This window comes from Lipophrys pholis (genome assembly GCF_963383615.2).
Source record: "Lipophrys pholis genome assembly, chromosome: 22".
NCBI classification, from domain to species: domain Eukaryota; kingdom Metazoa; phylum Chordata; class Actinopteri; order Blenniiformes; family Blenniidae; genus Lipophrys; species Lipophrys pholis.
Window position 1 is genome coordinate 20,708,224 of NC_137644.1, and position 24,630 is coordinate 20,732,853.

The 24,630-nt window shown below is 46.1% G+C and overlaps 3 protein-coding genes across 4 annotated transcripts in view; 2 read left to right on the forward strand and 1 right to left on the reverse strand.

Annotated features, from left to right (window-relative positions):
• Positions 1-4,650: 4,650 nt before the first annotated feature.
• Positions 4,651-7,365, reverse strand: LOC308126957 (interferon-induced protein 44-like). The gene is made up of 8 exons (XM_080491672.1): positions 7,241-7,365; positions 7,073-7,103; positions 6,920-6,953; positions 6,642-6,837; positions 6,321-6,473; positions 5,981-6,146; positions 5,402-5,502; positions 4,651-5,246 (listed from the first exon to the last, which is right to left on the reverse strand). Exons 1-8 carry the CDS (start codon positions 7,253-7,255, stop codon positions 5,034-5,036), a joined length of 909 nt encoding a protein of 302 aa, XP_080347798.1. The 5' UTR covers positions 7,256-7,365; the 3' UTR covers positions 4,651-5,033.
• A 2,518-nt stretch (positions 7,366-9,883) lies between these two features.
• On the forward strand, positions 9,884-18,144 carry e2f7 (E2F transcription factor 7). The gene is made up of 13 exons (XM_080492309.1): positions 9,884-9,987; positions 10,409-10,513; positions 11,447-11,755; positions 12,128-12,287; positions 12,367-12,606; positions 13,539-13,694; positions 13,779-13,922; positions 14,005-14,175; positions 14,270-14,351; positions 15,297-15,537; positions 15,940-16,048; positions 16,519-16,808; positions 17,115-18,144. Exons 2-13 carry the CDS (start codon positions 10,409-10,411, stop codon positions 17,307-17,309), a joined length of 2,202 nt encoding a protein of 733 aa, XP_080348435.1. The 5' UTR covers positions 9,884-9,987; the 3' UTR covers positions 17,310-18,144.
• A 1,904-nt stretch (positions 18,145-20,048) lies between these two features.
• csrp2 (cysteine and glycine-rich protein 2) overlaps positions 20,049-24,630 on the forward strand; it is a 12,147-nt gene continuing 7,565 nt past the window's right edge. The window contains exons 1-2 of one of the 2 annotated variants that reach the window (XM_080492010.1): positions 20,049-20,442; positions 24,348-24,466. In XM_080492010.1, the coding sequence (XP_080348136.1) occupies positions 24,355-24,466 (112 nt within the window). In that variant the 5' untranslated portion in view covers positions 20,049-20,442; positions 24,348-24,354. The remainder of the gene's footprint in view (positions 20,443-24,347; positions 24,467-24,630) is intronic. The other variant, XM_080492009.1, reaches the window with a different exon arrangement.

Sequence of the window (24,630 nt, forward strand, 5' to 3'; positions counted from 1 at the left end):
GCTGCATCAATAATGTAGAAAACATGGTGATTCTAAATCGTGTTCTTAAATAGAATCTGACACTAGAGAGGAAAAGATCATTTTTTGTGATTAAAATAAAAGTTCTCCTTTTAGTTGAACACAAACTTTGTTTTCTTTGATCTGGAGTTCATCTCAATGCAAAATATGATCCATTATCGGTCATACACTCACCGAGAACCAAAGATTAACACTAAATATTCCTTCTAGAGAATCTTGGTTCATGAACCCAACATAAAGCTCAACTGTACTGGAGACTTCCTCTCAGACTGAACAATACATTTTATAAGAATTATATGCAATATATGGGGTTTTTCATCTATGAATTATGTTCAGATTCTGTATTGTTTTGCTGCCATTGTATTATGAGGAATTCACTCTCAATTTCATTGTACTTTTTAAAGACATTCAATGATTCATACTATTTTCTTCTGTCACGTAACAATCATGCCACACCTCCTAATAAATAGTTTTGTAAGGCAGTGCTGCTGGTTTTAAAAGAGGAATATATTTCAGGTGTGGGAAACACGAACAGACATGGAGGTACTTTGTCTTTGCTCCTCCATTATTCCGTCAAACTTCTAACCTTATCCTCTCCAAGTTAAAGATGGAGTCTATCGTCGCTCACAACAGGTTATAGGAACCGAGATATAACCTCCATTTGTCTAGAATCTCATCCAGTCCAGCCATAATGCAAACGGACTTATTACTGACCACTCCCTGTATTGATTGCTTAATGTTTTATTAGTATTGATTGTGATCAGCTCCTGGCCATTTTCAGCTCTTAGGATAATTCCACCTTCATTTATTAATCTTATTGCTCAGTGAGGGAAATGTAAACATATTTTCTGTGGTAATTAAAACAGGAAATATATTGCCTTGGTTATTAAGATAAAAGACACGTCGACTGTACGATGGTCTTGCTGTTTTCCAATAGATCGTCTTTAATAGATCAATTATTAGGAAATCTTGCTCAAATCATTCGATTAAGATTCTTAATTGTTCACTTTAAACCATTTCTTTTATTTCTTAGTAAAGCTCAGTGAATGGTGCTCTATAAATAAACTTGCCTTGCCTTTTCCAAGCACGATGCTCTGCGAGGCAGTGTGAAAGTGTGTATAAATATTAAAATACCTGAATGTTTTTATTGTTTATAACTGTATTTTAACATGTTCTTTCTGACCTTGGCTGTCCTGAAAGATGCTGAAAATAAAATGTAGGCCTATTATTTTTATTCTTTCAGTATAAACTGACACCGTTTTCAAACTAATTCCGACACCAGATGTTTCTGAAACGATCACATTCACCCATTCACAGACCGTCTTTGTGACTCGGCCGGTGTGATCTGGTCATGCTCCTGCCCTGCAGCCCTCAATAGGGTAAAGAGAAACACAAACACAGTATTTACACTGACGGCTCCACTTATTCTGTTTTTCACAGCTGATCAGAATCATTTAAAGCAGGATTGATGTTCTGAGGGCAGCGCCACTGTTTTACCAGAGGAATTCCTTCTATAGTTGTGGGTCTTTCATGAGTGAAAGAGAAACCATCACCACGTTGTGTTCAGGTGTTTCTGCCGACCAACTAAACTAACTGGTTGAACACAGTAAACACCTGAAGGGAACATTTCATTGATTGAGCACACCGGTCCATGTGAACCGCGCCCTCCGTCTCCTGGTGGTTAACCTGCAGTCCCAACAGACACAGGAAGAGGTTTTCACCTGGATTTAGTTTTATTCTGAAGTTAAAACACAGTTTTGGTTTATTTTGAGTGGAGTTGAGTTTGAACACAAACTCCAGTGACACACTTGATGTCAATGCTGTTGCACAGAGTTATGAGCATAAATAAAGCAGCTTCCAGGCCCAGACTTTGAAACAGTAACCAGCTGCAGACTAATACTGACAGTCGAAACTCAGTAATACACATTGTTTGACATGTTGGAGAGGATTGGAGGATTCTACCTCCACTTCTCTCATTAACTGAACACAGATTCCATCCCGTAGAGCCTTTAGACCTCGAACTGGTGAGCCTGTGAGACAGTTGGTCACCCACCATGGAGCTGGAGATCACATGACAAACATTCCCTCCATCACAGTAATCTACGTCACCAACGTTTCACCTGCTGCTCTGAACATGACCAGAACACCTCGACTGTGAACGAAGTGTTCACACTGTACGCCTGCTTCACACCAGGAACTCTCTGCAGGTTCAATTCCACATCTTCTTTTCTTTCAAAATTAAATATTGTCAACAGATGATTCATGGGGATTAAACATTTGACATTTGTTGACAGCTGCTAATTAAAGGCTTTTGTTTTGAAAGTGAAAGTAACTCACTGAGAGAAATTCTGTGCGTGTGTGTGTGTGTGGGTGGGTGGGTGGGTGGGTGGGTGGGTGTGTGTGTGTGTGTGTGTGTGTGTGTGTGTGTGTGTGTGTGTGTGTGTGTGTGTGTGTGTGTGTGTGTGTGCGTGTGTGTGTGTGTGTGTGGGTGTGTTCAGCCGTCAGTTCTTTCAAAACTACAGGAATACTTTTCAACCATAGAAAGTCTTTCGTTCGATAAACACTTCCTCATCAATAACCCTCCAATAGCTCTACTATCAGTTTGATTAAATTATTGATCAACTTTTTGTTTACAGATTAGATGCATTAATAGAAAAAAATCATTTGTTGAGTTTGGGTTTTGAACCAACTGATCCACAGCCTGAGGTTTAATGAAATCCACCGAGCTCCTCACCACAGCAACAGAACGTAAACGAAGCACTCCTGATCTTCAAAGAGCATTTGGTTCCATAAACCACAAGATTCGATTAGAGAAATTACAACTTTATGGGATTAGGGGAGGAGTGTTAAATTAGATCAGAACTGATTTACAAAACAGACCATTTGTGCAGTTTGCTGGCAATACCTCAGAAAAATGTTAAATTCAATGTGAATATTCCCAAGGTTCCATTATCGGGCCTAAACCTTTAATTCTGTACATAAATGGTTCATGTGAAGCATCAGAAACATTTTAGTTTGTGTTATTTTCTGATGATACCATTTTTCTTTTTTTTTGTCAGGGAATAATTCAAAGGACATGAGTAAAACAATCCAAAAAGAAATGGTAAAAATAAAGAGTCGGTTAGAAGTAATTAAATAAAGAAATAAATCGCTAAATGTAAATCAAACTAAATTTATGGTGATTCCAAATTCCAAATGAAATGCTGACATCCAGTTGTCTCTAAATGGAAGACATATTGAAAGGGTTTCGATATTCAGGTTCTGGGGTGTGACACTGGATGAAAAGTTAAACTGGAAATATCAGATTGACCAAATTCAAAAGACATTATGTGAAAACATTTCTATTCTTCACAAAGTATAATGTTTTTTCAATTGTACAGCTTTAGGTTATTATACTGCCGTCGGGACGTGTGAGGATGGACCAAGGCGCAGACTCCCAAGTTTCCATAAACACTGAGTTTATCTAAATAGTAGTCCAGGAACCCAGACGAGCTGAGCAGACAACAGAAGGAGGAGTTGAATTCCACAGGGAAGGCAGGGAGACCACAGGTGCTGCACATTAGTGCTAAGCAGAGGAAGAACATGATTGGATGATTGGAAATGTGAGGCGAGACGCCCCGGGGCAGACGGACGCAGAGAAATGACCACGTTAATGTTTCCCTGTTTCATGTGCTGCTGAAACACGTAAACAACCATCAGCATGATGTCATAATGTTACATGATGTAACAATCTGCTGGTAATAAAATGCTTCACTACATTTTGTTATAAACATTTTGTAATAACTTGTTACTTATTGCAGCAGTTATTACAAAATGTATTCAAGCATTTTATTACCAGCAGATTATGACAAAATGCAGCGTTATTACATTATTAAGGCTCGTCTCTCAATCAGAATATTGCAGGTTTGATTCTCTACCTGTCCACATGTCAAAGTGTCCTTGAGCAAGGCCAAATGAAGCTTCATCAACCACGGGCGTTGATTTCTGAAGCCACCAGATGGCGCTGTGCTATTCAACAAATGTTTGAAAGCACAATTCATTGTCAGTCTTTCAACCTCTCTCTTCAAACCAAGAGCGCCACCTGGTGGAGCCAGAAAATAAAGAAAGTGCTTCAGAGGTTCCATCACTGTTACTCTGGTTGTAGTTTCCAGTCGTGTTGAGATGGACCTCATCACACAGAGGGTGTTTCTCATATTCTAATGTCACATAACTTAATAAAAGCTTTTTAAAAAGCCAATCCAAACTCAAACCATCTGTATATATAGTAAAAGGGTCTTTTATTCTCTTTGTGTATTTTACCTTTGGCTGTATTTTAAAAATGAGTGGATACTTTTATTATGGCAGCTTCCTGTCTGACTTCCTAATAATAATAATAATAATAGATTAATCAATAGATTAGAGGAACCAGAGCAGCTCTGTCTAGATATTAACATGGCTGTCCAGCAGGAACATAAATGAACAAGGGAGCGACATCAAATACAAAAGTGCATGATTTTCATAGTTGAAGAAATGATGGTAGAAAACAAGCAACAGCAGTGTGTGTGTGTGTGTGTGTGTGTGTGTGTGTGTGTGTGTGTGTGTGTGTGTGTGTGTGTGTGTGTGGTTTGCCCATTGGGTGTGGTCAGAACTGTTGCAGGGAGGCCTGCAGCGACACCGCCCCCCCCCCGAGGGAGGCCCAGACCAGACAGAGCAGGACCCCGGGGGGGGGGGGGGGGGCAGCGTTTTTCTTTGCAGACCAAATATTTATTAGAACAAAAGAAGAAGTGAAATCTTTCCATCACGATCAACAATCAGCATCACAACTGATTCATCAAATGTGAAACTTGGTCGCAACGAAAGAGTCAAAATCAGTCAAAAGCTCATTTTACATTTACCTTTCCAACCGTAGATATTTTAAGTTGAACTATAAACCATTGTTGTGCTGATCTACATCACGTAGTGCACATTTTATTGACAGTGTAGATAAGAGACTCATAAAGTGATCAAAGTTCTAAAGAGGACAGTGGACATGTCCCTCAGTGTTTTGGTCTGAATCGTTCTGAAGGTTTCTCTCTGTCCATCGTAGGAACGTTGTCAGTCAGGAAGTCGTCTCCGTAGTCGAGGATCTTCCTCATCGTGTTCAGTATCAGAGTATCAGTGTCCTCCTCAGTTTGGGTTTCTTCGCTGTAGTTCTTCACCAGGAAGATGCAGTTCATTGGAATCCCCACGGTGGCACCCAGTGCTTCCATCTACCATTCAACAACAAACACATTGAAGAAAAACGGTGTTTTGAAAAGGTATTTCATTTTTTTTTTGCTAAAAACTTCCTATGTTTTCTGAATAACTGGAAGAGTTCCTCTGATGTTGGATTAATGTTTGCCCTCTTCAGACAATGACTCCCTACCTGACTTTTCAGGTACTTGCTCTTGTAGACGTTCCTCATGTCTTTCTGGACCTCCGGACAGGCTTCATCGATTTTAGTCAGAACAGCTATTTGGGGGATTCCTGCAAGGAAAAGAGCAAAAAGCACAAACCTTCAGTTTCCTCAGAGCTTCGGCCAAGTTTGAAACACTGCTTCAATGACCAACTTACTAAGAATACCAACATAACAGCAAATACATTTGGACTTGGCATTAAACTCATTTTAACATAATCTAGAGCTGATTAGTCACGAAGCCAAAGGTTGTTGTGCAACACAGAGAATCTCATAATCAATCAGGGAATAAAAGTCACGTGGCAGCAGAGGAAATGGATCTCGCCACAATAAAAGCAGCCAGTCGACTGAAGCCTGAGCAGATTTACTCCTTTATGATCATTAAATACAGACACAATAATAAACAACAGCAGATGCTGTCAAACGTTGGTTGCTGGTTGTGTATTAATCTATTAACATGTGAACGTCCCAGGAGATCAGGACCTGCGTGTTTTCTAACTGCATCTAAGATCTAATGGAGTTTTAAATAAAACAGCTTAATAAACTCACCTAAGTCCCGGGCTTCTTCTCTGACCTCCTTTATCTTACGAACAGAATCGTCGTCCATCAGGTTGGATGTGGTGGCAGGAACAACACAAACCAGAATGTGAACTTTGTCCTTGATGGTCGGACTTTTATTGTAGAAGGACTCAGTTGGGGTACTGCCAGGAAGGAGCTGGAAATCACATTTTCAAAGTCTCAGTGCAGTTTTAATACATTTTTGGCTCGAGTGTGGACTGATATGTTTTTTTTCTTATGTTTAATAATAATGTGATATTATTTATTGAGCTGTGTTTACTGTCCTTGTTCAATAAAAAAGGATAGAAGATAAACAATAAAAAGTTCGTACCTTGCACCCGTCATTGACGTGTCCTTCCATGATCAGTTTGATATTTTTCACATCGACTCCTCTGTCAGAGCCCTTCTCAACACCCATGGTGTCACTGAAGACGAGAGGATAAAAAGTTCCAGGCTTTTCTCTCTGGATTTTAAAACTTTTGTACTGCAAGTTGAAATAAGTGAGAACAAGGTTAGGAGGAGCTCTGAGCCTTCAGTGGTTCAACTGCTCCGTTTCTCTGTTTGACTTCATTGGGAGTCGTTCTGTCGTTAGGTTGAGGAAAACTGTGTGTGACTGATCAACAGAATAACATTGATAAGGAGTTCTTCATACTGTGTTGGTGAAGCTGTGATCGTAGCCAGTGGCTGCCAAGGCTCGAGTGGCGATTCTTCCTCGCAGAGCGCTGTCCACTGAGTTGATGAAGCTGGACTTTCCAGAGCCCGGCGGTCCGTACAGCAGGACTCTGAGGTGTTGGACTCCTGACTGAGGTTCATAGATCTTCACATAATCAAAGTCTTCCATTTTGTTCCTGTTCAAAGTTATATTAGATCAGGATGGAGTATAAACCTTTTTCCCACAAATACTTCTTGTGTTTCACCTCAAATACTCACCCCCATGGTACGTTTCTCCATGGTTTATCAAAAGCTGTCGGAACAAGCACATCTATCTCATAAATCACATTTCCTATTCATTTTGTTTAAGTAGCACTTGTTTTAGGAATAAATGTGAATTTAGCAAATTCTGTGAAATAAAAAGTGACTTACTACTGGCAGATATCGGCTCTTGTTTACGTCTCTTAAATAAATGATTAAAAAACAAAAGCTGTATAGTTTACACATAGAAAAACTCACAACATTTAAACATTTTTCAAAATAATATTTAACACATTTAAATTAATCATCAAACGATGTAAAGATATAAAACAGTCTTACCCAAAAAGGACTCATGTTGATGGAGAATAAAGTTATTGAATAGTTTAGACTGAAGTCAATCTGAGGAGGAACTTGTCCAGTTACACGGTGAAGTTGTTTCTGTCTGGTGACGTTTGAAGGCGACGCTCAATAAAACCACTCAGTAAACTAGGCGTCTAAAAACTCTCTTCATGCTTTCACTTTCATTTACATCATGTGACTTCAAAGGAACGCTCCTTCATCTCTGGGCGTATAAAGGAAGGTTGTGCTCGGTAGAATCTGAATAGAAATGAGCAGAACGATCAGAAGAATGACTGTTAGAATAAATCAGCAGCACACGCTGTCTGGTGATTATTATGGGCTGGATTAGAGAGGATGAAATGACCAACATTAGGTCCCGTCCTTCATCCAATGTGACCCAAGACTCACAACCTTCACTGTGATGAATGTGGGACAGAAAATAGAAGAATGAATTTGTCCTCACAGCTTCATGGAAACTAAAGTTCTTCTGTTGAAAGTGGTTTTCTTTACTTAGTAATATGTGATGTACAACTTGCCTGATGGGCTGGAGTTACTGACATTCCTTGACATGCAGACTAAAAGCAGCACTTGGTCCTCCAGGGTAGAGAGTTGGGCGTTGGGCTAGCAACCCCACCATGGAAAACAACAACCTCTTACTGAAACTAAAACAACCCTATCCTGAGAAACCCTGGGCACAATGAGAACCTGAACCTGAAGGAGGAAAGACAACGCTGGGTGAACCCCGCCTCAGGAGGTCTGAAGACTCGAACCACCGTCTGTCTTGGAGCATAGAACGTTAGAATAGAATAGGTATCAAGGAATGTGTGGACTTTGTATTGATTTGACGTAGTATTCATGAAAATGTATCTGACACTAAAGACAAATGTCACACTAAGAATAATCCCAACTTCAGCTCGAGTGTCTTCAGCTTGCAGCTCAATGTTTAGCAGAGGTGAGACCCAGAACTGGATTTGCTTCGACGATCTATAAAGTCTCTTTTTTTGCTCACATTAATGTTTCTATCCTACGGAAGAGTTTTAGGGCCACTAAAGAAGAAAAACAATTTGGCACTGTAACTCACCAAATACACCAAACAAATGCAGAAGAGGCGCTGACCTCCTGGTTTTCTGCAGATGTGAGTCCTTTCCCTCCACACCTCAAGGCCAAGCCAGTGTTTTAAAATGTCCCCACTCTGGAACCCATGTTTGAAGAAAAAACGTTTTTGCGCTCGTGAAACGCTGAACTCTGGATGATCAGACGAAAACAATGCGTTTACGTGAAGCGGCGTTCTTGTGTGGGTCGGCCCTCAGTCTGGTTCTCCTCAGGTTCCGACCTGGTACCAGGGGATCTGTTCTCTTCCCACTATGGCAGGTGTTTCCTCATGTGGGATGTGTTTTGGTTTTGTCAGTTCCGGTGCCATGAGACGACTTTGCTGTAATTGCTGTGATTAAAGCTGGATTGAAAATTAAATGGAATTGTCAGACGGAAAACAAAAATTTCCCCAAAGTATTGTGAGGATAATCATACCTCACTGCAGATACAATCAAAACAATTTATCTTTAAATATGTGGGGATGTTTTGCACAGAAAACTATAAATACATCTGCAGTCTGTGTTGATTTCCTGCAGATCACATGAGCTCTTCCCTCCACTTGCTCAGATTTTAAAGCGTTTGGCGGCAGATTTGTGTCGGTGACCATTATGTCACCTCCGGTGGGGGGGTGGGGGGGGGGGGGGTTGCATACAGGGCGGGAATCCAGTCTGCGCAGAAAACTTTCTTCACAACTTTTGGCGCTATGGCTCAGGTGCAATTGGCGCCACTCGCGCCCCCCCCCACCCCCAGAGGCTGCCGGGTGATCAGGTTAAATGTATTAATAGCGGGTTTGGCGGCGCAGGGGGGGTCTGAGCTGCTGCGTTCACTGCGGGGGGAGAAACCGAGCGGGGCGGCCTGCAGCCATCAGCTGTAGACAAAGATCCTTTACAACCAGGAAGAGCCACTCTGCGCGGAATCATGGCTACATGTGACTGTCTTTGGAAGCTATTTTACAATTAATTGTCAAAGGAATACATTTTAAGTCTTATCTTATTATAAAGAGTTGATTTGAAAGGCGACATGTTTGCTCCAGAACAAAAAATAAAATCCCTTGACTAAAGTTTTTCTCATCAATATATGAATTGAGTTCCCTTTTGTGTGGTATAAAGTCTCTCGTTGTGTTTATTGTTATCCTAGTTCTACCTTTACAGTATTTGATCTTCTCTAAATATAAAAATATGTACAATTACTAAATCAATCGCATCCATGTTGCAAAACTCGGTCATGTATGCTTCAAATTCAAACAATTACAAAGCTGCAGAGTGAGACTCCTGTCTGATCCAAGATATGTCGGAGCGCGCCGGTTGCCCCGCCAACACGAGACAGAAGCGTGTTCGCGGTGAGAAAACCGATGCGCGCGCCCGATGACGGCGAAGCATTATTGGCCGGAGCAGCGTGACGCGGGCAGTCTCCGGGGCGCTGATTGGCTGAGGCGAGCCGGCCGTCGGACGGCGCCAGAAAACAAGCTTGAGCGGGTGAGGCCGAAGACAGAGTCCCCGCTGAAGGTCCAGGGAGTCGGACCGCACGAGCCGCGGAGGACAGTGAGGGACGGAGGACGAAACCCCGACATTCTAAAGAGGAAAACAAAGCTGCTATGCTGGAGTGAAGAAACCGGACAGAATCGGGATTTTTCATTCGTTTATACACGGATTGAGGTGAAGTATGGCCTCCTGCTGCCTCTTGATAAGTGTAGCTCCGTGAGCTAAAGGACGCTAACATTCTCTACAAACTACTAAAAATACTGTAACATCTTCTTTTATCTTCACAGACATAAATCTGAATAGTTCATAGTTTTCAGGGGACGTGCTGTGGTTCTCCATCTGAGGCTGTTATTACCATGTTATAACTATAATGTGGATTAAAACTGCCAGTTTCAGGAGTTTTATAGCAGCTGCCAAGTCAGGTTATGACGTCATTTTGTCCAAAAGTGTGAAGAAGTGAAGCGTTTAGGACGAAGTTAGCTGCTACCAGCTAATTTGCGCCAAATTCTACTCCGACTTTTCCAAACCTTGACCTCACATATCGGTCAGGATCTCCATCGATCAGACAGCTGATCAATGTGCTTGTGCACCGCAGATGGAAGGGGAGTGCCTGGCCCTGAAGGACCTGACCAGCCCCAGGAGGAGCGTGGCGGTGAAGGAGGACCATGGAGGAGGAGATGGGGGGCGAAGTGATCACAAGGTGGGCTGATGTGGACCAGATGTGGAAGCTTTTGTTTGATCCAGCTTGAAGAGGGCTGGTGGGTGAATGGATTTCACTGATATAATGCTGTACACAGTGAGTCACATTCAACATGAACAGGGTGAAAGAAGAATCAAACCTGAGTCCTTCCAAATCAAGGTTTGTATATCCCCCCATTCTCTCTGTCTATTCTATCCTTTCCTCTGCTCTATCCCCCAATCTCTCTCTGTCTAGTCTATCCTTTCCTCTCCTCTATCCCCCCAATCTCTCTCTGTCTATTCTATCCTTTCCTCTCTTCTATCCCCCAATCTCTCTCTGTCTATTCTATCCTTTCCTTTCCTCTATCCCCCAATCTCTCTCTGTCTATTCTATCCTTTCCTCTCCTCTATCCCCCAATCTCTCTCTGTCTATTCTATCATTTCCTCTCCTCTATCCCCCAATCTCTCTCTGTCTATTCTATCCTTTCCTCTCCTCTATCCCCCAATCTCTCTCTGTCTATTCTATCCTTTCCTCTCCTCTATCCCCCAATCTCTCTCTGTCTATTCTATCCTTTCCTTTCCTCTATCCCCCAATCTCTCTCTGTCTATCCTATCCTTTCCTCTCCTCTATCCCCCAATCTCTCTCTGTCTATCCTATCCTTTCCTCTCTTCTATCCCCCCCAACCAGTCAGCAGAAAGTCTCCACCTCTGACTCTGGTTTCTACAAAGGTTCTTCCTGTTAGAGGAGTTTTTCTTTCCACAGTCGCAAATTAATCTGCTGCTCATGAGGATTTGTTGGGTTTTTTCCAGCACCTACAGATGACTGTTGTATTTGGTGCTTTATAAATAAAGTTGAATTGAATTCCTATTGAGAGAGGACCGCTCTACCAACCATCTCTTACTTCCATCTGATTCATGCTCGTATCTAAAGTCTTCTCACTCTTTGGGATCACAGGAGAACATCTTCGCAGAGAGGGTGAGATCCACCCCTCTGAAACCTGCCGACCCCACCGTCCCCGCCCTGCTGGCGAGCAGAAGAGCTGCCAACCCCGACCTCACCCAGATCACCCCCATCAAGCGTGGCGCTCTGGCCGAGCCCTGGACGCCCACGGCCAACCTGAAGATGCTGATCAGCGCGGCAAGCCCGGACATCCGCGACAGGGAGATGAAGAAGGTTCTGTTCAGACCGATGGAGAACGACAAGGACCAGCCGTCCAGGCCGGACGCCGTGGTGGAGGAGGCGGAGGCAGAAACCCCCCCTCAGGTATGTTTGTGAAAATAGTCTGTGGTTTAGTTATTTGAGTCTAAAAATGTCTCCTTGTGTTCAGGAGACACAGCAGTTACTTTAAAACACTTTCAGGCTTCATAAGACTCATATTGGCTAAATTCTCAAATAAACTCTTAATGTCGTCATTAAAGCTCAATAAAATGATAGTTTGTGCTCTGAACCTTTATGATTTCATTATTAGTTGAATAAATAAAGGCTTGAACCGAACAATTATTTTGAGAAATTTAGGTTTGACGCCCGTTCTAAACAGACAAAGTGTTTTATAATCCAAAGTACTGCAACCTGCTGATTATCTGTGTCTCTTTAGCTGTAATACGTCAGATCGCATGTGTTGTTCCGTCCGTGTAGCTGGAAGCTGTGGACGAGGAGGACGACACGGAGAAGAAGCCGAGCAGGAAGCAGAAGAGTCTGGGGCTGCTCTGTCAGAAGTTCCTGGCCCTCTACCCCGACCACACCCCTCTTCACAGCCCCATCCGGATCTCCCTGGACGAGGTGGCGACTCATCTGGGTAAGAACCGGGCGAATGCCGGCGTGCGTCGCCGAGGCCCACATGCAGTGTTAATGAATCGTCTCGCCGGCCTTGGCAGGGGTGGAGCGGCGGCGCATCTACGACATCGTCAACGTGCTGGAGTCGCTGATGATCGTAGGCCGGATCGCCAAGAACAGCTACACCTGGTACGGGCGGCAGCGGCTGGAGGCCACGCTGCAGGAGCTGCAGCGGCGGGGGCTGCAGCAGGGATACCACCTGCAGATGGAGCCGGCCGGCGAGGTGGGCGAGACCCCGCCCAGCCCAGAGGACGACGGAGCCGAGGGAGACGCTGGGAACGGTAACTATGTCTTTACCTTTTACCCTCGGCTTCACAACAAAAGCCTCAAACCCTCGGGAGTGGATACCGGCGTGGTTCCCATAGCAACCAAACCACGCTGCATGTTGACTTTGTTAGTTTATATAACAACGGTGACAAAGAAGTACTTCACTGGTTCTGGAGTCCAGTATTTAAACTGTCAAACCTTTTGAGGCTGAGAGTCAAACATGAGGTCTGCGGCTCCAAACCGACCGGCAGGAGGATCCGATGAGGCCGAACCGGCAGGAAACTGGAACAACGACAAAGAAAACAACCATTTCTTATTTTAAACCAAATTTCTGAAGAGTAGCGACCCGAGCTGACTCGTGTGAACTTTAACCTCTGGGTCATTCTGTCGGGGCCAGTTTGTAAAAACACCCAGAATGCAACAGCCATAGGAACAGTTTCTTTTTAATCTTTATAGCAGTCCAGTCCACTCAAAGTGAAATGGAGCTGAACTAAAATGTGTTTGACACCCCAGAATTAATGAGGTTTTCTTTTCCTACTCATCTAACAGGTGAAATACTCAACGGGAGGGTTTCAGGTGGAAAAAGTCTGAATTTCTTGTGAAAAATAGTGAAATAATACACTTTTTTAAAATGATTAAGACATAAATGAAGAATAATTCAAAGCAGATTTATGTGTTTTTTTTTATATTTCACATCAATACACAGACTGGACTTTTATTAGGGTCAAATAAAGCCGATCTGATGTTGCTAATATGACATATATTCATTACTTGTAAATCTCATGTATTCATGATTCAATCATTAAAGTTTGGTTTGATTTGCAGCAGCAGGTTTGTGGAGTGAATATTTCTGAATTAGATTGAATCTTCCAGTGAGTCACTCCCTTCCTTTAAAAAAAAAAACTTCATTCAGCCACATAATGTATTTCTGATGTTTTGTTTGCAGCTGGAAGCAACAGGAAGGACAAGTCTCTGCGCATCATGAGCCAGAAGTTCGTCATGCTTTTCCTGGTGTCTAAAACTCAGACGGTCACTCTGGACGCGGCGGCGAAGGTTCTGATCGAGGAGGGTCAGGACTCGTCCAGCCACAGCAAGTACAAGAGTGAGTAGCTTGTTCTGGACTCCGGTCCTGCAGATGAAGACATGAAGCCGGTTTTATTTCTGTCTCCTCCGCCTGTGTCTTCAGCCAAGGTGCGCCGTCTCTACGACATCGCCAACGTGCTGACCAGCCTGGGCCTCATCAAGAAGGTTCACGTCCGGGAGGAGCGCGGCAGGAAGCCGGCCTTCAAGTGGCTCGGACCCGTGGACTTCAGCGGCGCCGGAAACGCCGGTGAGGATCAGAGACGAGCTCTTTCTGTCAACAAAACAATACGGGGTCTAAATCTAAGGTGTCTCACTGTCGCCCCCTGCAGGAGACGCCTTGAACGTGGCGGCGGTCGCTGCCCCCGGTTCCACACAGTCGTCCGCGGCTCAGGATCTGAGGAGGAAGATGTCGCGTCACGCCTCCTTCAACATCACCCCGGTGGCGGCGGTGCAGCGGCAGGTCAGCTCGGCGCCCAGCAGCCCGCGGCGGGAACTGATAGGTAACGAATCTCTGTCGTCGTCACAGTCGTAACCGAAGCGTCGCAGATCAGATGAAACCTGCCAGGATCCATCAAACTGTCTCTTTGTCTTCAGGCCTGACGAACCAGCCGGTGGATTTTTCCAGAAAGACTCTGAGTCTCGCTGCAGCGAGTCGACTGCTGGTTGGAAACACCGAGTGAGTCCAGACTGCCTCTGCTGCTCGCTTTACATTCTGCTGCCCCCTCGGGGGGGGGGGGGGGGGGGGGGGGGGGGGGGGGGGCTGTTCACCAAACAGCTGCTCGTTGCTTTTCTGTGGCCAGAAAGAGGCTGTGCAGGTTTTCTAGCTGCTTCGTTCAGGAGGAGGGGGGATGAGCAGGAATGTGGGGGGATGAAGTGTTTCCCCCTTTAGGAGGATCAGCAGAGAGAATCAGAGGTTACTCAGACACAATTCTGTCAATTTAGCTGAATGTATAAGTTAGATAGATTTGAATTGGAACTATTTAGCCAGGAGAGCTTTGACTAGATCTTGTAATAAACAACTGCGTTGCAAAAAAATACTATTTATTTTTGATTGTGTTCTTACTTCTGTTACGATAAAGGTGTGCAGTGAGGCGACCTGTTCCCACCGCGGCTCTAGTTCACATACGCAGTTGCAGCATTTCATAAAAATGGTGTTTTCTCCGTTTCCAGGGAGACGGAGCGTTTTCATGTCTCCCGTTGTCGTGTGAACAGATCCAAGATACGACTAAAGTTTTCTGTTTTCACTTGGAAATGCTGTCTAGTTGGTTGGTTAGTTAGTCTTTATTTCATTACCAAAAAGAAAAACAAACGATAGAATTCTCAAGTTTGAATGAAAAAGCAGCAGAAATGTAAAAGCTTCTGTCTACTGCCCCCTTGTGTCGAACCTTTAAATTACAATAAGTGTGTAAACGGGGCTTGAGTGTTCTGCCTCGGTTGACAGAATCAACTGAGTCTTTTCTACTTTTCCAGTTTGTCCCGTCCAGTTTAAAGATCCTGGAGCCTCTTTGGTCCGGTCTGGGTCGGAACGTAAAGCTGCAGCAGTGTTTGCTCCGGATCCAGCTGGACGTCACACCCAGACCCTGACCTGGTCTGAATCTTCTTTTCTCTGGTCCGCCTCCAGGAACCGACCCAGCATGGTTCTGCAGCCCCCCTTCGCTCCCGGCAGCAGCCCCTCCCCCAGCCTGGCCCCTCACCCCTCCACCCACTGCTTGGCCTACCTGCCCAGCCTATCCCAGCCCTCCGTGGTCATGCTGTACCGCGCCCCGGAGTCGGAGGAGGGGAGGAAGAGGAGGAGAGAGGAGGATGAGGAGGAGGAGTGGAAGAGGAGGAAGGGAAGTCCCAGCTTGGAGGAATGTCACAAGGTGAGATGATAATCAAATGTTAAAGTAATCTGGACTAATAATTGTCATATTGGTTCATCAGCTTGGTTGATTCTGGGACTTCTGGCTGAAGTCTGGAAGGTTTATTTTAATCATTGAATTAAGGAGTGAGATTATGGTTCCGGTGAGTTTCTAAAGAGTGAGTGAGTGTTTAGTAGATTAATCTACTGTAATAATGAACCTTCAGATTCAGACACACCTTTACTGGAGACAAACACGTTTCTAACAAACGAGGACATTTGAAGGGAAATTAAGACTTTTTAACCAGGAAACTTTTCTACTATTTGTGTTGAAATGATTTTTTATGTGCCGCCTGTAAAGAACCCAGCAGCTGCCGTGTTTTAATCTCCTGGACCCTCACAATCTTTCCTCTTTTCCTTCCAGACGAGAGTCGAGCCTCAGATTGAAGCAGATTGTTCATATGGAGCTTCAGCGCCGCCGCTCAGCGAGGCTGCCGGAGCGTCACACTACCTCTACGTACCCAACAACGCAGGTAACACCCCCAAGCTTTCAACACTCCAGTACAGACGCAGTATTTCTATTTAGAACCTTCAGTCAATGTGAAAGGAAATCTGACTTCAGTGAATAAAGTCTGTAATCACCTTGAAACTGAATAAAGACATGAAAGCTCTCTGTTCTGTTTTCTAAACACCTTCAGTTGTTTGAGCAAGTATATTTACTACGTACAGAAAGGGAGTACTGCTGCTGATACTCATGCCTGCAGGTAGTTTGGAGAAATAAATCTGAACCTGAAGAACATGCAGACACAAACTGTTCTTGATGCAAGAAACATTAAATCTGCACCTATAAGCTCCTCTATCAGGAAAATGACCATATTTGGTAAACGGAGCTTTTCTATCTCTAACTTCCAGCTGACAGGAAGTTCTTGGCCTCAGAAACAAACATAAAGGTCTCAGACGTCGTGTTGCTTTACGTGACTTCCTGTGGTGTTTCCTCCTCCAGGACTCAACGGCCTGAACTTCCTGCTGTCGTCCGGTCAGCCAGCAGGGGGCGTCGCCCTCCCCCCCACCCTGGCGCTGCCGTGCGTCCTGGTGACCTCCCCCTCCCTCTCCCACTACTCGCTGCTGAGCGGCGCCTCTGACGCCAGTCTGAGCTTCAGCATGCCCGCCGTGATGTCGCCCGGCCACTTCCTGGTGGGGGCGTCGCCCTACGGTCTGACGGCCGACCTGCCGCATGGCTCCGCCCCCACCAGCCCGGAGCAGAGGAGGGCGTACAACACACCTGAACCACTGGTGAGGCTGAGCACACCAGCGAACCTTAACCCTAACCTTAACCTTAACCTTAACCCTGAAGCAGCAGCGAACCCTAACCCTAACCTTAACCCTAACCTTAACCTTAACCTTAACCCTGAAGCAGCAGCGAACACTAACCCTAACCCATCCACTGAGCCATGAGAAGTCAAGTCACTGGGGGGGGTGACCATTGCTGGATAAATATCTGAGAAGTATAGATTCAGACAGGACTGAGCCCTGGACAGAACTCAGACAACAAGTTAAATAAATTGACCTGTTTTATTGACCTTTGACCTGTCCTTACAGACGCCGCACACTCCAAAGGAAGCTTCCTCCTCTTCCTCCTCCTCCTCCTCCTCTTCCTCCCAGGCGTTCTTCCAGACTCCGGGCACTCTAGGAGAAGTGGTCAGCGCCACGCCGGCCGCCAGGAGGAGGGCGTCAGCTCAGAGGAGGCTGGACGTAGGACACGCCCCCAACCAGCAGGACGTCTCGCCAAACTAAAGCGAGGAATATCGACCAGAGAAGAAAACGTTTCCTGAGTCGGACTGAAGGAAGGAGGCGGGTTGGTCCACTAGCGGGTTGGTCCACTAGCGGGTTGGTCCACTAGCGGGTTCACTCTCCGTCCCTCCTGCTTGAATTATGGGACACGAGATTTTAGATGTGACAGTGCCCTCTTGTGGCCACATTGGCTCACTACTGTCACCTTATGAATCAGCCCCTCCCCCTCCACACACGGTCAAGCTTCCTGACCCCCCCAGCGTTTGTACATTATCGGCCAATTGCTATTTATATTTTAGCTAATTTAAGTAATTACTTTTAACTTGAGTTTGTGTGAAAGTTGAAGTTTCCTCCTGTCGTCCTTTAGATTTTCTCTCTTGGGGAACCCGTTAGCTGCTGACCGCCAGGTTCCACAACCACGTGTTTGATCTCGTACTGTGAGAAAGAAGAAATCACTAAAGTGTTTACAGCCGCCCGTCGGCAGGAAAAAGCTCTCTGGCGCCTCCGTGTGTTAAAGTCCCACCGATTGGACGACTGGAGGGCGAAGCCGCGATGCGTTCAGGTACTTGACTAGCAGGCGTACCGGGAGTCCGGGGAGGAGTATCGGCGTACTGTAACTTCGTTGGCGTACCGGGAGGCTCAGAGGGAGGAGCTACAGGGCCTCCTCCCAGGTCATGTACAGTTTTTATTAAGATTTCAATGTATTCATACTCGTTCACCTCCTTCCTGTGCCAAAGGCGACAAGCTGCGTTCTTGAAATAATGATGCGTTGTAGCTGTGTCGACTGAGAACGTTTCTCCTGTTCCATCGGTGATTAAAATTCTCCCACCGTCACTTCCCACGTGTTCATGTTTTATTCTACTCCACCGAATACAACATCATCATCTCCAGGAACACCAACAATTCACCTCGAGCAAGAAGGAGACGAGGAGGAGTTCAAGAGAAGGAACCAGCAGAACCAGACGTTCTGCGGTTCCACTTGGTTCCAGGGAATCAACAGAGAAAAGGATTCTGGCTTTAAGATGGAGGCTGAAAGATGTAATGAAGCTTCACCAGCCACTAGATGGCGCTGTCTATTCCAAACGATTGAAACCACTTCATTACCAGTCCTTCAGCCTCTATCATTAAACCGAGAGCGCCACCTGGTGGAGTCAAAAAATAAAGTGCTTCATGAAGCTTTATTTGGCCATCACTGTATGAAGTGCTTTCCAACATTAGCTGAACAGACGGCACCGTCCCGGAGCTTCAAAAATGAAGCGTTGCTCATGAAGCTTCACCGTAAAGCCGCGTCGCCGCCATCTTGGATGGGGCGTCGCTCCAGCAGCACCAGTCAACCTCAGTTTGTTTAACTTCACAGAAACTTCACATTGATGATGTGTGTATTTGTATTTAATGTGTCTCATACAGCTGTGAGAACCTTATAAACAAAATGATTAATGAACTAATTACTTTCACTTTTCCCTTCTGCCCACATGGTGGCGCTGTAGCGCCCGTGTGTTCCTTCTGATTGAACATGTTTCAGTCACAAAGGGTTTTATTAACTTTAGAGGATCAAGTTCATCAGGAAGAAGTTCCAATAACATATAAACAAAGTACTGGAGGATTTTATCCTGATTGTAGGTCGACTCGTGTTGCCATGGAGACGGAAAATTAGGTGTGTGTGTGTGTGTGTGTGTGTGTGTGTGTGTGTGTGTGTGTGTGTGTGTGTGTGTGTGTGTGTGTGTGTGTGTGTGTGTGTGTGTGTGTGAGATATGTTTGAGAATAAGTAGGCTGTGTGTGGCGCTGCAGGTTGAAGTGAACGAGGAGCCTCAGAACGGTGGAAGCGAGCAGCTTGAGGTCACAGAGGCTGTCAGGACTGAGTGACGGAGCCTCTTCAGGAGAGCACCACCCTCTTATCACCATGGAGGATCATCAGATGGTGACTCATCAATAACTGGCTCATGTGTTCATGCTGGGTTCTTTACACCATGTGTTCAGAGTTTTTCACAAAGAACAAATGCAGCAGGCTCTAAAACCAAACTACTGACCCTGTAGTTTACAGTTCCAGTGAGGTTATAGGACCGACCATATTCAAACTGACTGGTTTGGTTAGTGACTGGTTTAGTTACTGACTGGTTTGGTTAGTGACTGGTTTAGTTACTGACTGGTTTGGTTACTGACTGGTCTGGTTACTGACTGGTTTAGTTACTGACTGGGTTGGTTAGTGACTGGTTTAGTTAGTGACTGGTTTGGTTAGTGACTGGTTTAGTTACTGACTGGTCTGGTTACTGACTGGTTTGGTTAGTGACTGGTTTAGTTACTGACTGGTCTTGGTTACTGACTGGTTTGGTTAGTGACTGGTTTAGTTACTGACTGGTTTGGTTACTGACTGGTCTGGTTACTGACTGGTTTAGTTACTGACTGGGTTGGTTAGTGACTGGTTTAGTTAGTGACTGGGTTGGTTAGTGACTGGGTTGGTTAGTGACTGGTTTAGTTACTGACTGGTTTGGTTAGTGACTGGTTTGGTTAGTGACTGGCTGCTGCTGAACCAGGAGATCACAAAGCTGCTCGTCACACAGAAAAGCTGGATTCAAAGTTTCCCCCGGGACTTTTCCACCCGTCTGGAAGCTCAACATGAAACTGATGTTTTCCTCTGAGCTCAAAGGTTCGACACCCTGTGGTTTAGCGTGGCTTCCTTTTCCGAGTGCACGTAAAGGCAGCAGTGTTGAGGCCCCGCCCCCCGCCCGTGGCCCCGCCCTCCACGCCCAGTCTGCAGGCTGCGGCTGCACCAGGGGCAGAGCAGGAGGAGAACAGAGGAGCAGCAGCTTCACAATCACTGGATTATCTACTACTTCTACTTCTACTTCTACTTCTACTTCTACTTCTTCTTCTTCTTCTTCTTCTTCTTCTTCTTCTTCTTCTTCTTCTTCTTCTTCTTCTTCTTCTTCTTCTTCTTCTTCTTCTTCTTCTTCTTCTTCTTCTTCTTCTTCTTCTTCTTCTTCTTCTTCTTCTTCTTCTTCTTCTTCTTCTTCTTCTTCTTCTTCTTCTTCTTCTTCTTCTTCTTCTTCTTCTTCTTCTTCTTCTTCTTCTTCTTCTTCTCTAACTTTGGATTCTCCTTCATCTTTCATTTTGCACATTTTACTGCCAACCTCCACAGGTAGGACACGCCCCCTTTTTAATCTACCTGTTGTTTCTGTTCTCACTTTGTATTTCAGCAAAGATTTTCTAATGTTTGAAGAAATTAGGTTGAAAAACCGAAATGTCTTTATTTCTAGTTACTCAATTATAAGAAGTAACTTAAGACAGAAAAGAAGGATAAAGAAACACAAGCTGAACTATTTGGTTTATATGAATGTACCATGATTTATTTTAAACATGTAGATCATAATAGTGTAATATTAAAGTGTAGATATAGATATATGATATAGTTTAGTTTGGTTTGGTTGTTTGTCAGATTCAGAACAAACATTAGTGAAAACTTCTGCAGCAGGTTGAAATTCCATTCGTCTAAATCGAATCATCTCATGGTTTTGTTTTCCGTTGTGAGTTTTAGTGAATCGTCCTTTTCTCAGAGTTCAGAGGAAATAAAATCTCCTTCGTCTTTGTTCCGTGGAAAAATATTTGTTGATAATATTGTTTTCTGTGAAAAATCACTGAGACAAACGATTTTATTTTAAAGTCGCTAGAAAGAGACAAACACACAGATTCTCTTTTAATATTAGTTATTTTACCTTAATTCACTCAGGAAAAGTGGAGAAGATTAAGATCCTGTTCACACCACGAGGTTTCACAATAAAGGACAGGAAATAGGAAAAGTCTTATAAACCAGATGTTTCCGCTGGTAAACTCAGCAGGTGGATCAGAAACGTTATGAACCGTGGAGCTCCATGGAAGAGCCTGACGATGGGAGAACCAGAAGGTTCCTGGGAGAAAGTGACTTTTATTTTGGTACAAACTTCAGGACGCCACCGGAGCAGCAACACATCGGAGAGATTACATCTCCAAAGTCCAGGATGGGCAACAATGTGGTGGCAACAATGGGTTTCCTGGCTTCACCAGAAAGACAACGTGGCTCAGACCTGCTGGGTTCCTTCTGTCCGTCTCTTCCTGTCGCTGGAACCACGACTCAGCAACCAACCCCCCACGACTCAGCAACCAACCCCCCACTGACTCAGCAACTAACCCTCCACTGACTCAGCAACCAACCCCCCACGACTCAGCAACCAACCCTCCACTGACTCAGCAACTAACCCTCCACTGACTCAGCAACTAACCCTCCACTGACTCAGCAACCAACCCCCCACGACTCAGCAACCAACCCCCCACGACTCAGCAACCAACCCTCCACTGACTCAGCAACCAACCCCCCACGACTCAGCAACCAACCCCCCACGACTCAGCAACCAACCCTCCACTGACTCAGCAACCAACCCTCCACGACTCAGCAACCAACCCCCCACTGACTCAGCAACCAACCCCCCACGACTCAGCAACCAACCCCCCACTGACTCAGCAACCAACCCCCCACGACTCAGCAACCAACCCCCCACGACTCAGCAACCAACCCCCCACTGACTCAGCAACTAACCCTCCACTGACTCAGCAACCAACCCTCCACTGACTCAGCAACCAACCCCCCACGACTCAGCAACCAACCCTCCACTGACTCAGCAACCAACCCTCCACGACTCAGCAACCAACCCCCCACGACTCAGCAACCAACCCTCCACTGACTCAGCAACCAACCCCCCACGACTCAGCAACCAACCCTCCACTGACTCAGCAACCAACCCTCCACGACTCAGCAACCAACCCCCCACGACTCAGCAACCAACCCCCCACGACTCAGCAACCAACCCTCCACTGACTCAGCAACCAACCCTCCACTGACTCAGCAACCAACCCCCCACTGACTCAGCAACCAACCCTCCACTGACTCAGCAACCAACCCTCCACTGACTCAGCAACCAACCCTCCACGACTCAGCAACCAACCCCCCACGACTCAGCAACCAACCCTCCACTGACTCAGCAACCAACCCCCCACGACTCAGCAACCAACCCTCCACTGACTCAGCAACAATCCCCCCACGACTCAGCAACCAACCCTCCACTGACTCAGCAACCAACCCCCCACGACTCAGCAACCAACCCCCCACGACTCAGCAACCAACCCTCCACTGACTCAGCAACCAACCCCCCACGACTCAGCAACCAACCCTCCACTGACTCAGCAACCAACCCCCCACTGACTCAGCAACCAACCCTCCACTGACTCAGCAACCAACCCTCCACGACTCAGCAACCAACCCCCCACGACTCAGCAACCAACCCTCCACTGACTCAGCAACCAACCCCCCACGACTCAGCAACCAACCCTCCACTGACTCAGCAACAATCCCCCCACGACTCAGCAACCAACCCTCCACTGACTCAGCAACCAACCCCCCACGACTCAGCAACCAACCCCCCACGACTCAGCAACCAACCCTCCACTGACTCAGCAACCAACCCCCCACGACTCAGCAACCAACCCTCCACTGACTCAGCAACCAACCCCCCACTGACTCAGCAACCAACCCTCCACTGACTCAGCAACCAACCCTCCACTGACTCAGCAACCAACCCCCCACGACTCAGCAACCAACCCTCCACTGACTCAGCAACCAACCCTCCACGACTCAGCAACCAACCCCCCACGACTCAGCAACCAACCCTCCACTGACTCAGCAACCAACCCCCCACGACTCAGCAACCAACCCTCCACTGACTCAGCAACCAACCCTCCACGACTCAGCAACCAACCCCCCACGACTCAGCAACCAACCCCCCACGACTCAGCAACCAACCCTCCACTGACTCAGCAACCAACCCTCCACTGACTCAGCAACCAACCCTCCACTGACTCAGCAACCAACCCCCCACGACTCAGCAACCAACCCTCCACTGACTCAGCAACCAACCCTCCACGACTCAGCAACCAACCCCCCACGACTCAGCAACCAACCCTCCACTGACTCAGCAACCAACCCCCCACGACTCAGCAACCAACCCCCCACGACTCAGCAACCAACCCTCCACTCCTCGGCCGTCTGCTGTTTCCTCCTCGTTCTCGGGGCGATGATGTCGCAGCTCCTCTTCTGGGAACCCTGGAGTCTTTAGAACGTCCATCAGCCTCCACAGCGTCAGTGAGGCTGGAACTAGAGGCCGAATGTTGGATCAGTGTCCTAAATAAACTCTGTTCACTTTGAGCTCACCATTGTGTCCTGGTGCTCCGATCAAACGACAGAAGTCATGAGGCACAAACATTCCTGGGAGCATTAGTCTGCCCTGCTGCTCACGCTGACCCCGTTCTGCTTCAACCAGCGCTGACAAACACTGAGCAGCTCGAATCTGGACTCTGGAACTACAGTCATAACTCTATTGTGTTCCAAACCAAACACACATCTATCAGATTGGACTGGATTGGACTGGACTGGACTGGACTGGACTGGATTGGACTGGACTGGATTGGACTGGACTGGATTGGACTGGATTGGACTGGACTGGATTGGACTGGACTGGATTGGACTGGATTGGACTGGATTGGAATGGATTGGACTGGACTGGACTGGACTGGACTGGATTGGTCACTCTGTAGGGACTGCGGTCAGTCTGAGGGGTGATGAAGCGAAGGACCTCGGCGTCTTTGAAAAGCAGAATTAAAAAGTTTGACAGATTCAATAATCATCATTTTCTGTTGTTGCTCAGTTTAGTAATAGAAACGTTCTCCCAGCAGCGGTTCCTCCCGGCTTCAAGGGAAAACTGAAAACCTTTGTTAAGTTTTGCGGATCTGTTTCCATGACGACCCTAACCCAACGTAACTTTACTGAAAAACTGCGACGACGTGCGCACACCCCGACCACATGGTTCTTCTGCACATGCTCAGTAGAGCAAATCAGAACAGCTTCCTCCGTGGTGTCCATGTTCTCCTGGACTTGGTAGTTTTATTTTGACAGTCACTGTAATAACAATCCAACTTGGAAGTTTTATTTTGCCGTTACCGTGGCCTCTCTCTCCTCAGGAACACGATGCCCAACTGGGGGGGAGGAAACACGTGCACGGCGTGTGGCGGGACGGTTTACCACGCAGAGGAAGTCCAGTGTGACGGGAAAAGCTTCCACAAGTGCTGCTTCCTCTGCAGTAAGTCCTGAACCCCGCTGCTTTCTCCTGACAGGAACTGACTAACATGAGGAAACCATGGACGGCCTGAAGCCTGAGCTGCAGTCTGACGGGATGCTTTTATTGTGGAAGGGTTCAGTCCTGTGAAAGTGAGAGATTTACAACAAACATTACATTTAATTGTA

Excerpts from the sequence above, each read along its gene's own strand:
- LOC308126957 (XM_080491672.1), bottom strand. Across the intron at positions 6,838-6,919 it reads TGGAGAAACGTACCATGGGG|GAACAAAATGGAAGACTTTG; the intron begins GTGAGTATTTGA and ends AACTTTGAACAG. Across the intron at positions 5,247-5,401 it reads GCAAGTACCTGAAAAGTCAG|ATGGAAGCACTGGGTGCCAC; the intron begins GTAGGGAGTCAT and ends GTTGAATGGTAG.
- e2f7 (XM_080492309.1), top strand. The coding sequence starts at position 10,409 with ATGGAAGGGGAGTGCCTGGCCCTGAAGGACCTGACCAGCCCCAGGAGG. Across the intron at positions 11,756-12,127 it reads AGGCAGAAACCCCCCCTCAG|CTGGAAGCTGTGGACGAGGA; the intron begins GTATGTTTGTGA and ends CCGTCCGTGTAG. Across the intron at positions 15,538-15,939 it reads GCTTGGAGGAATGTCACAAG|ACGAGAGTCGAGCCTCAGAT; the intron begins GTGAGATGATAA and ends TTTTCCTTCCAG.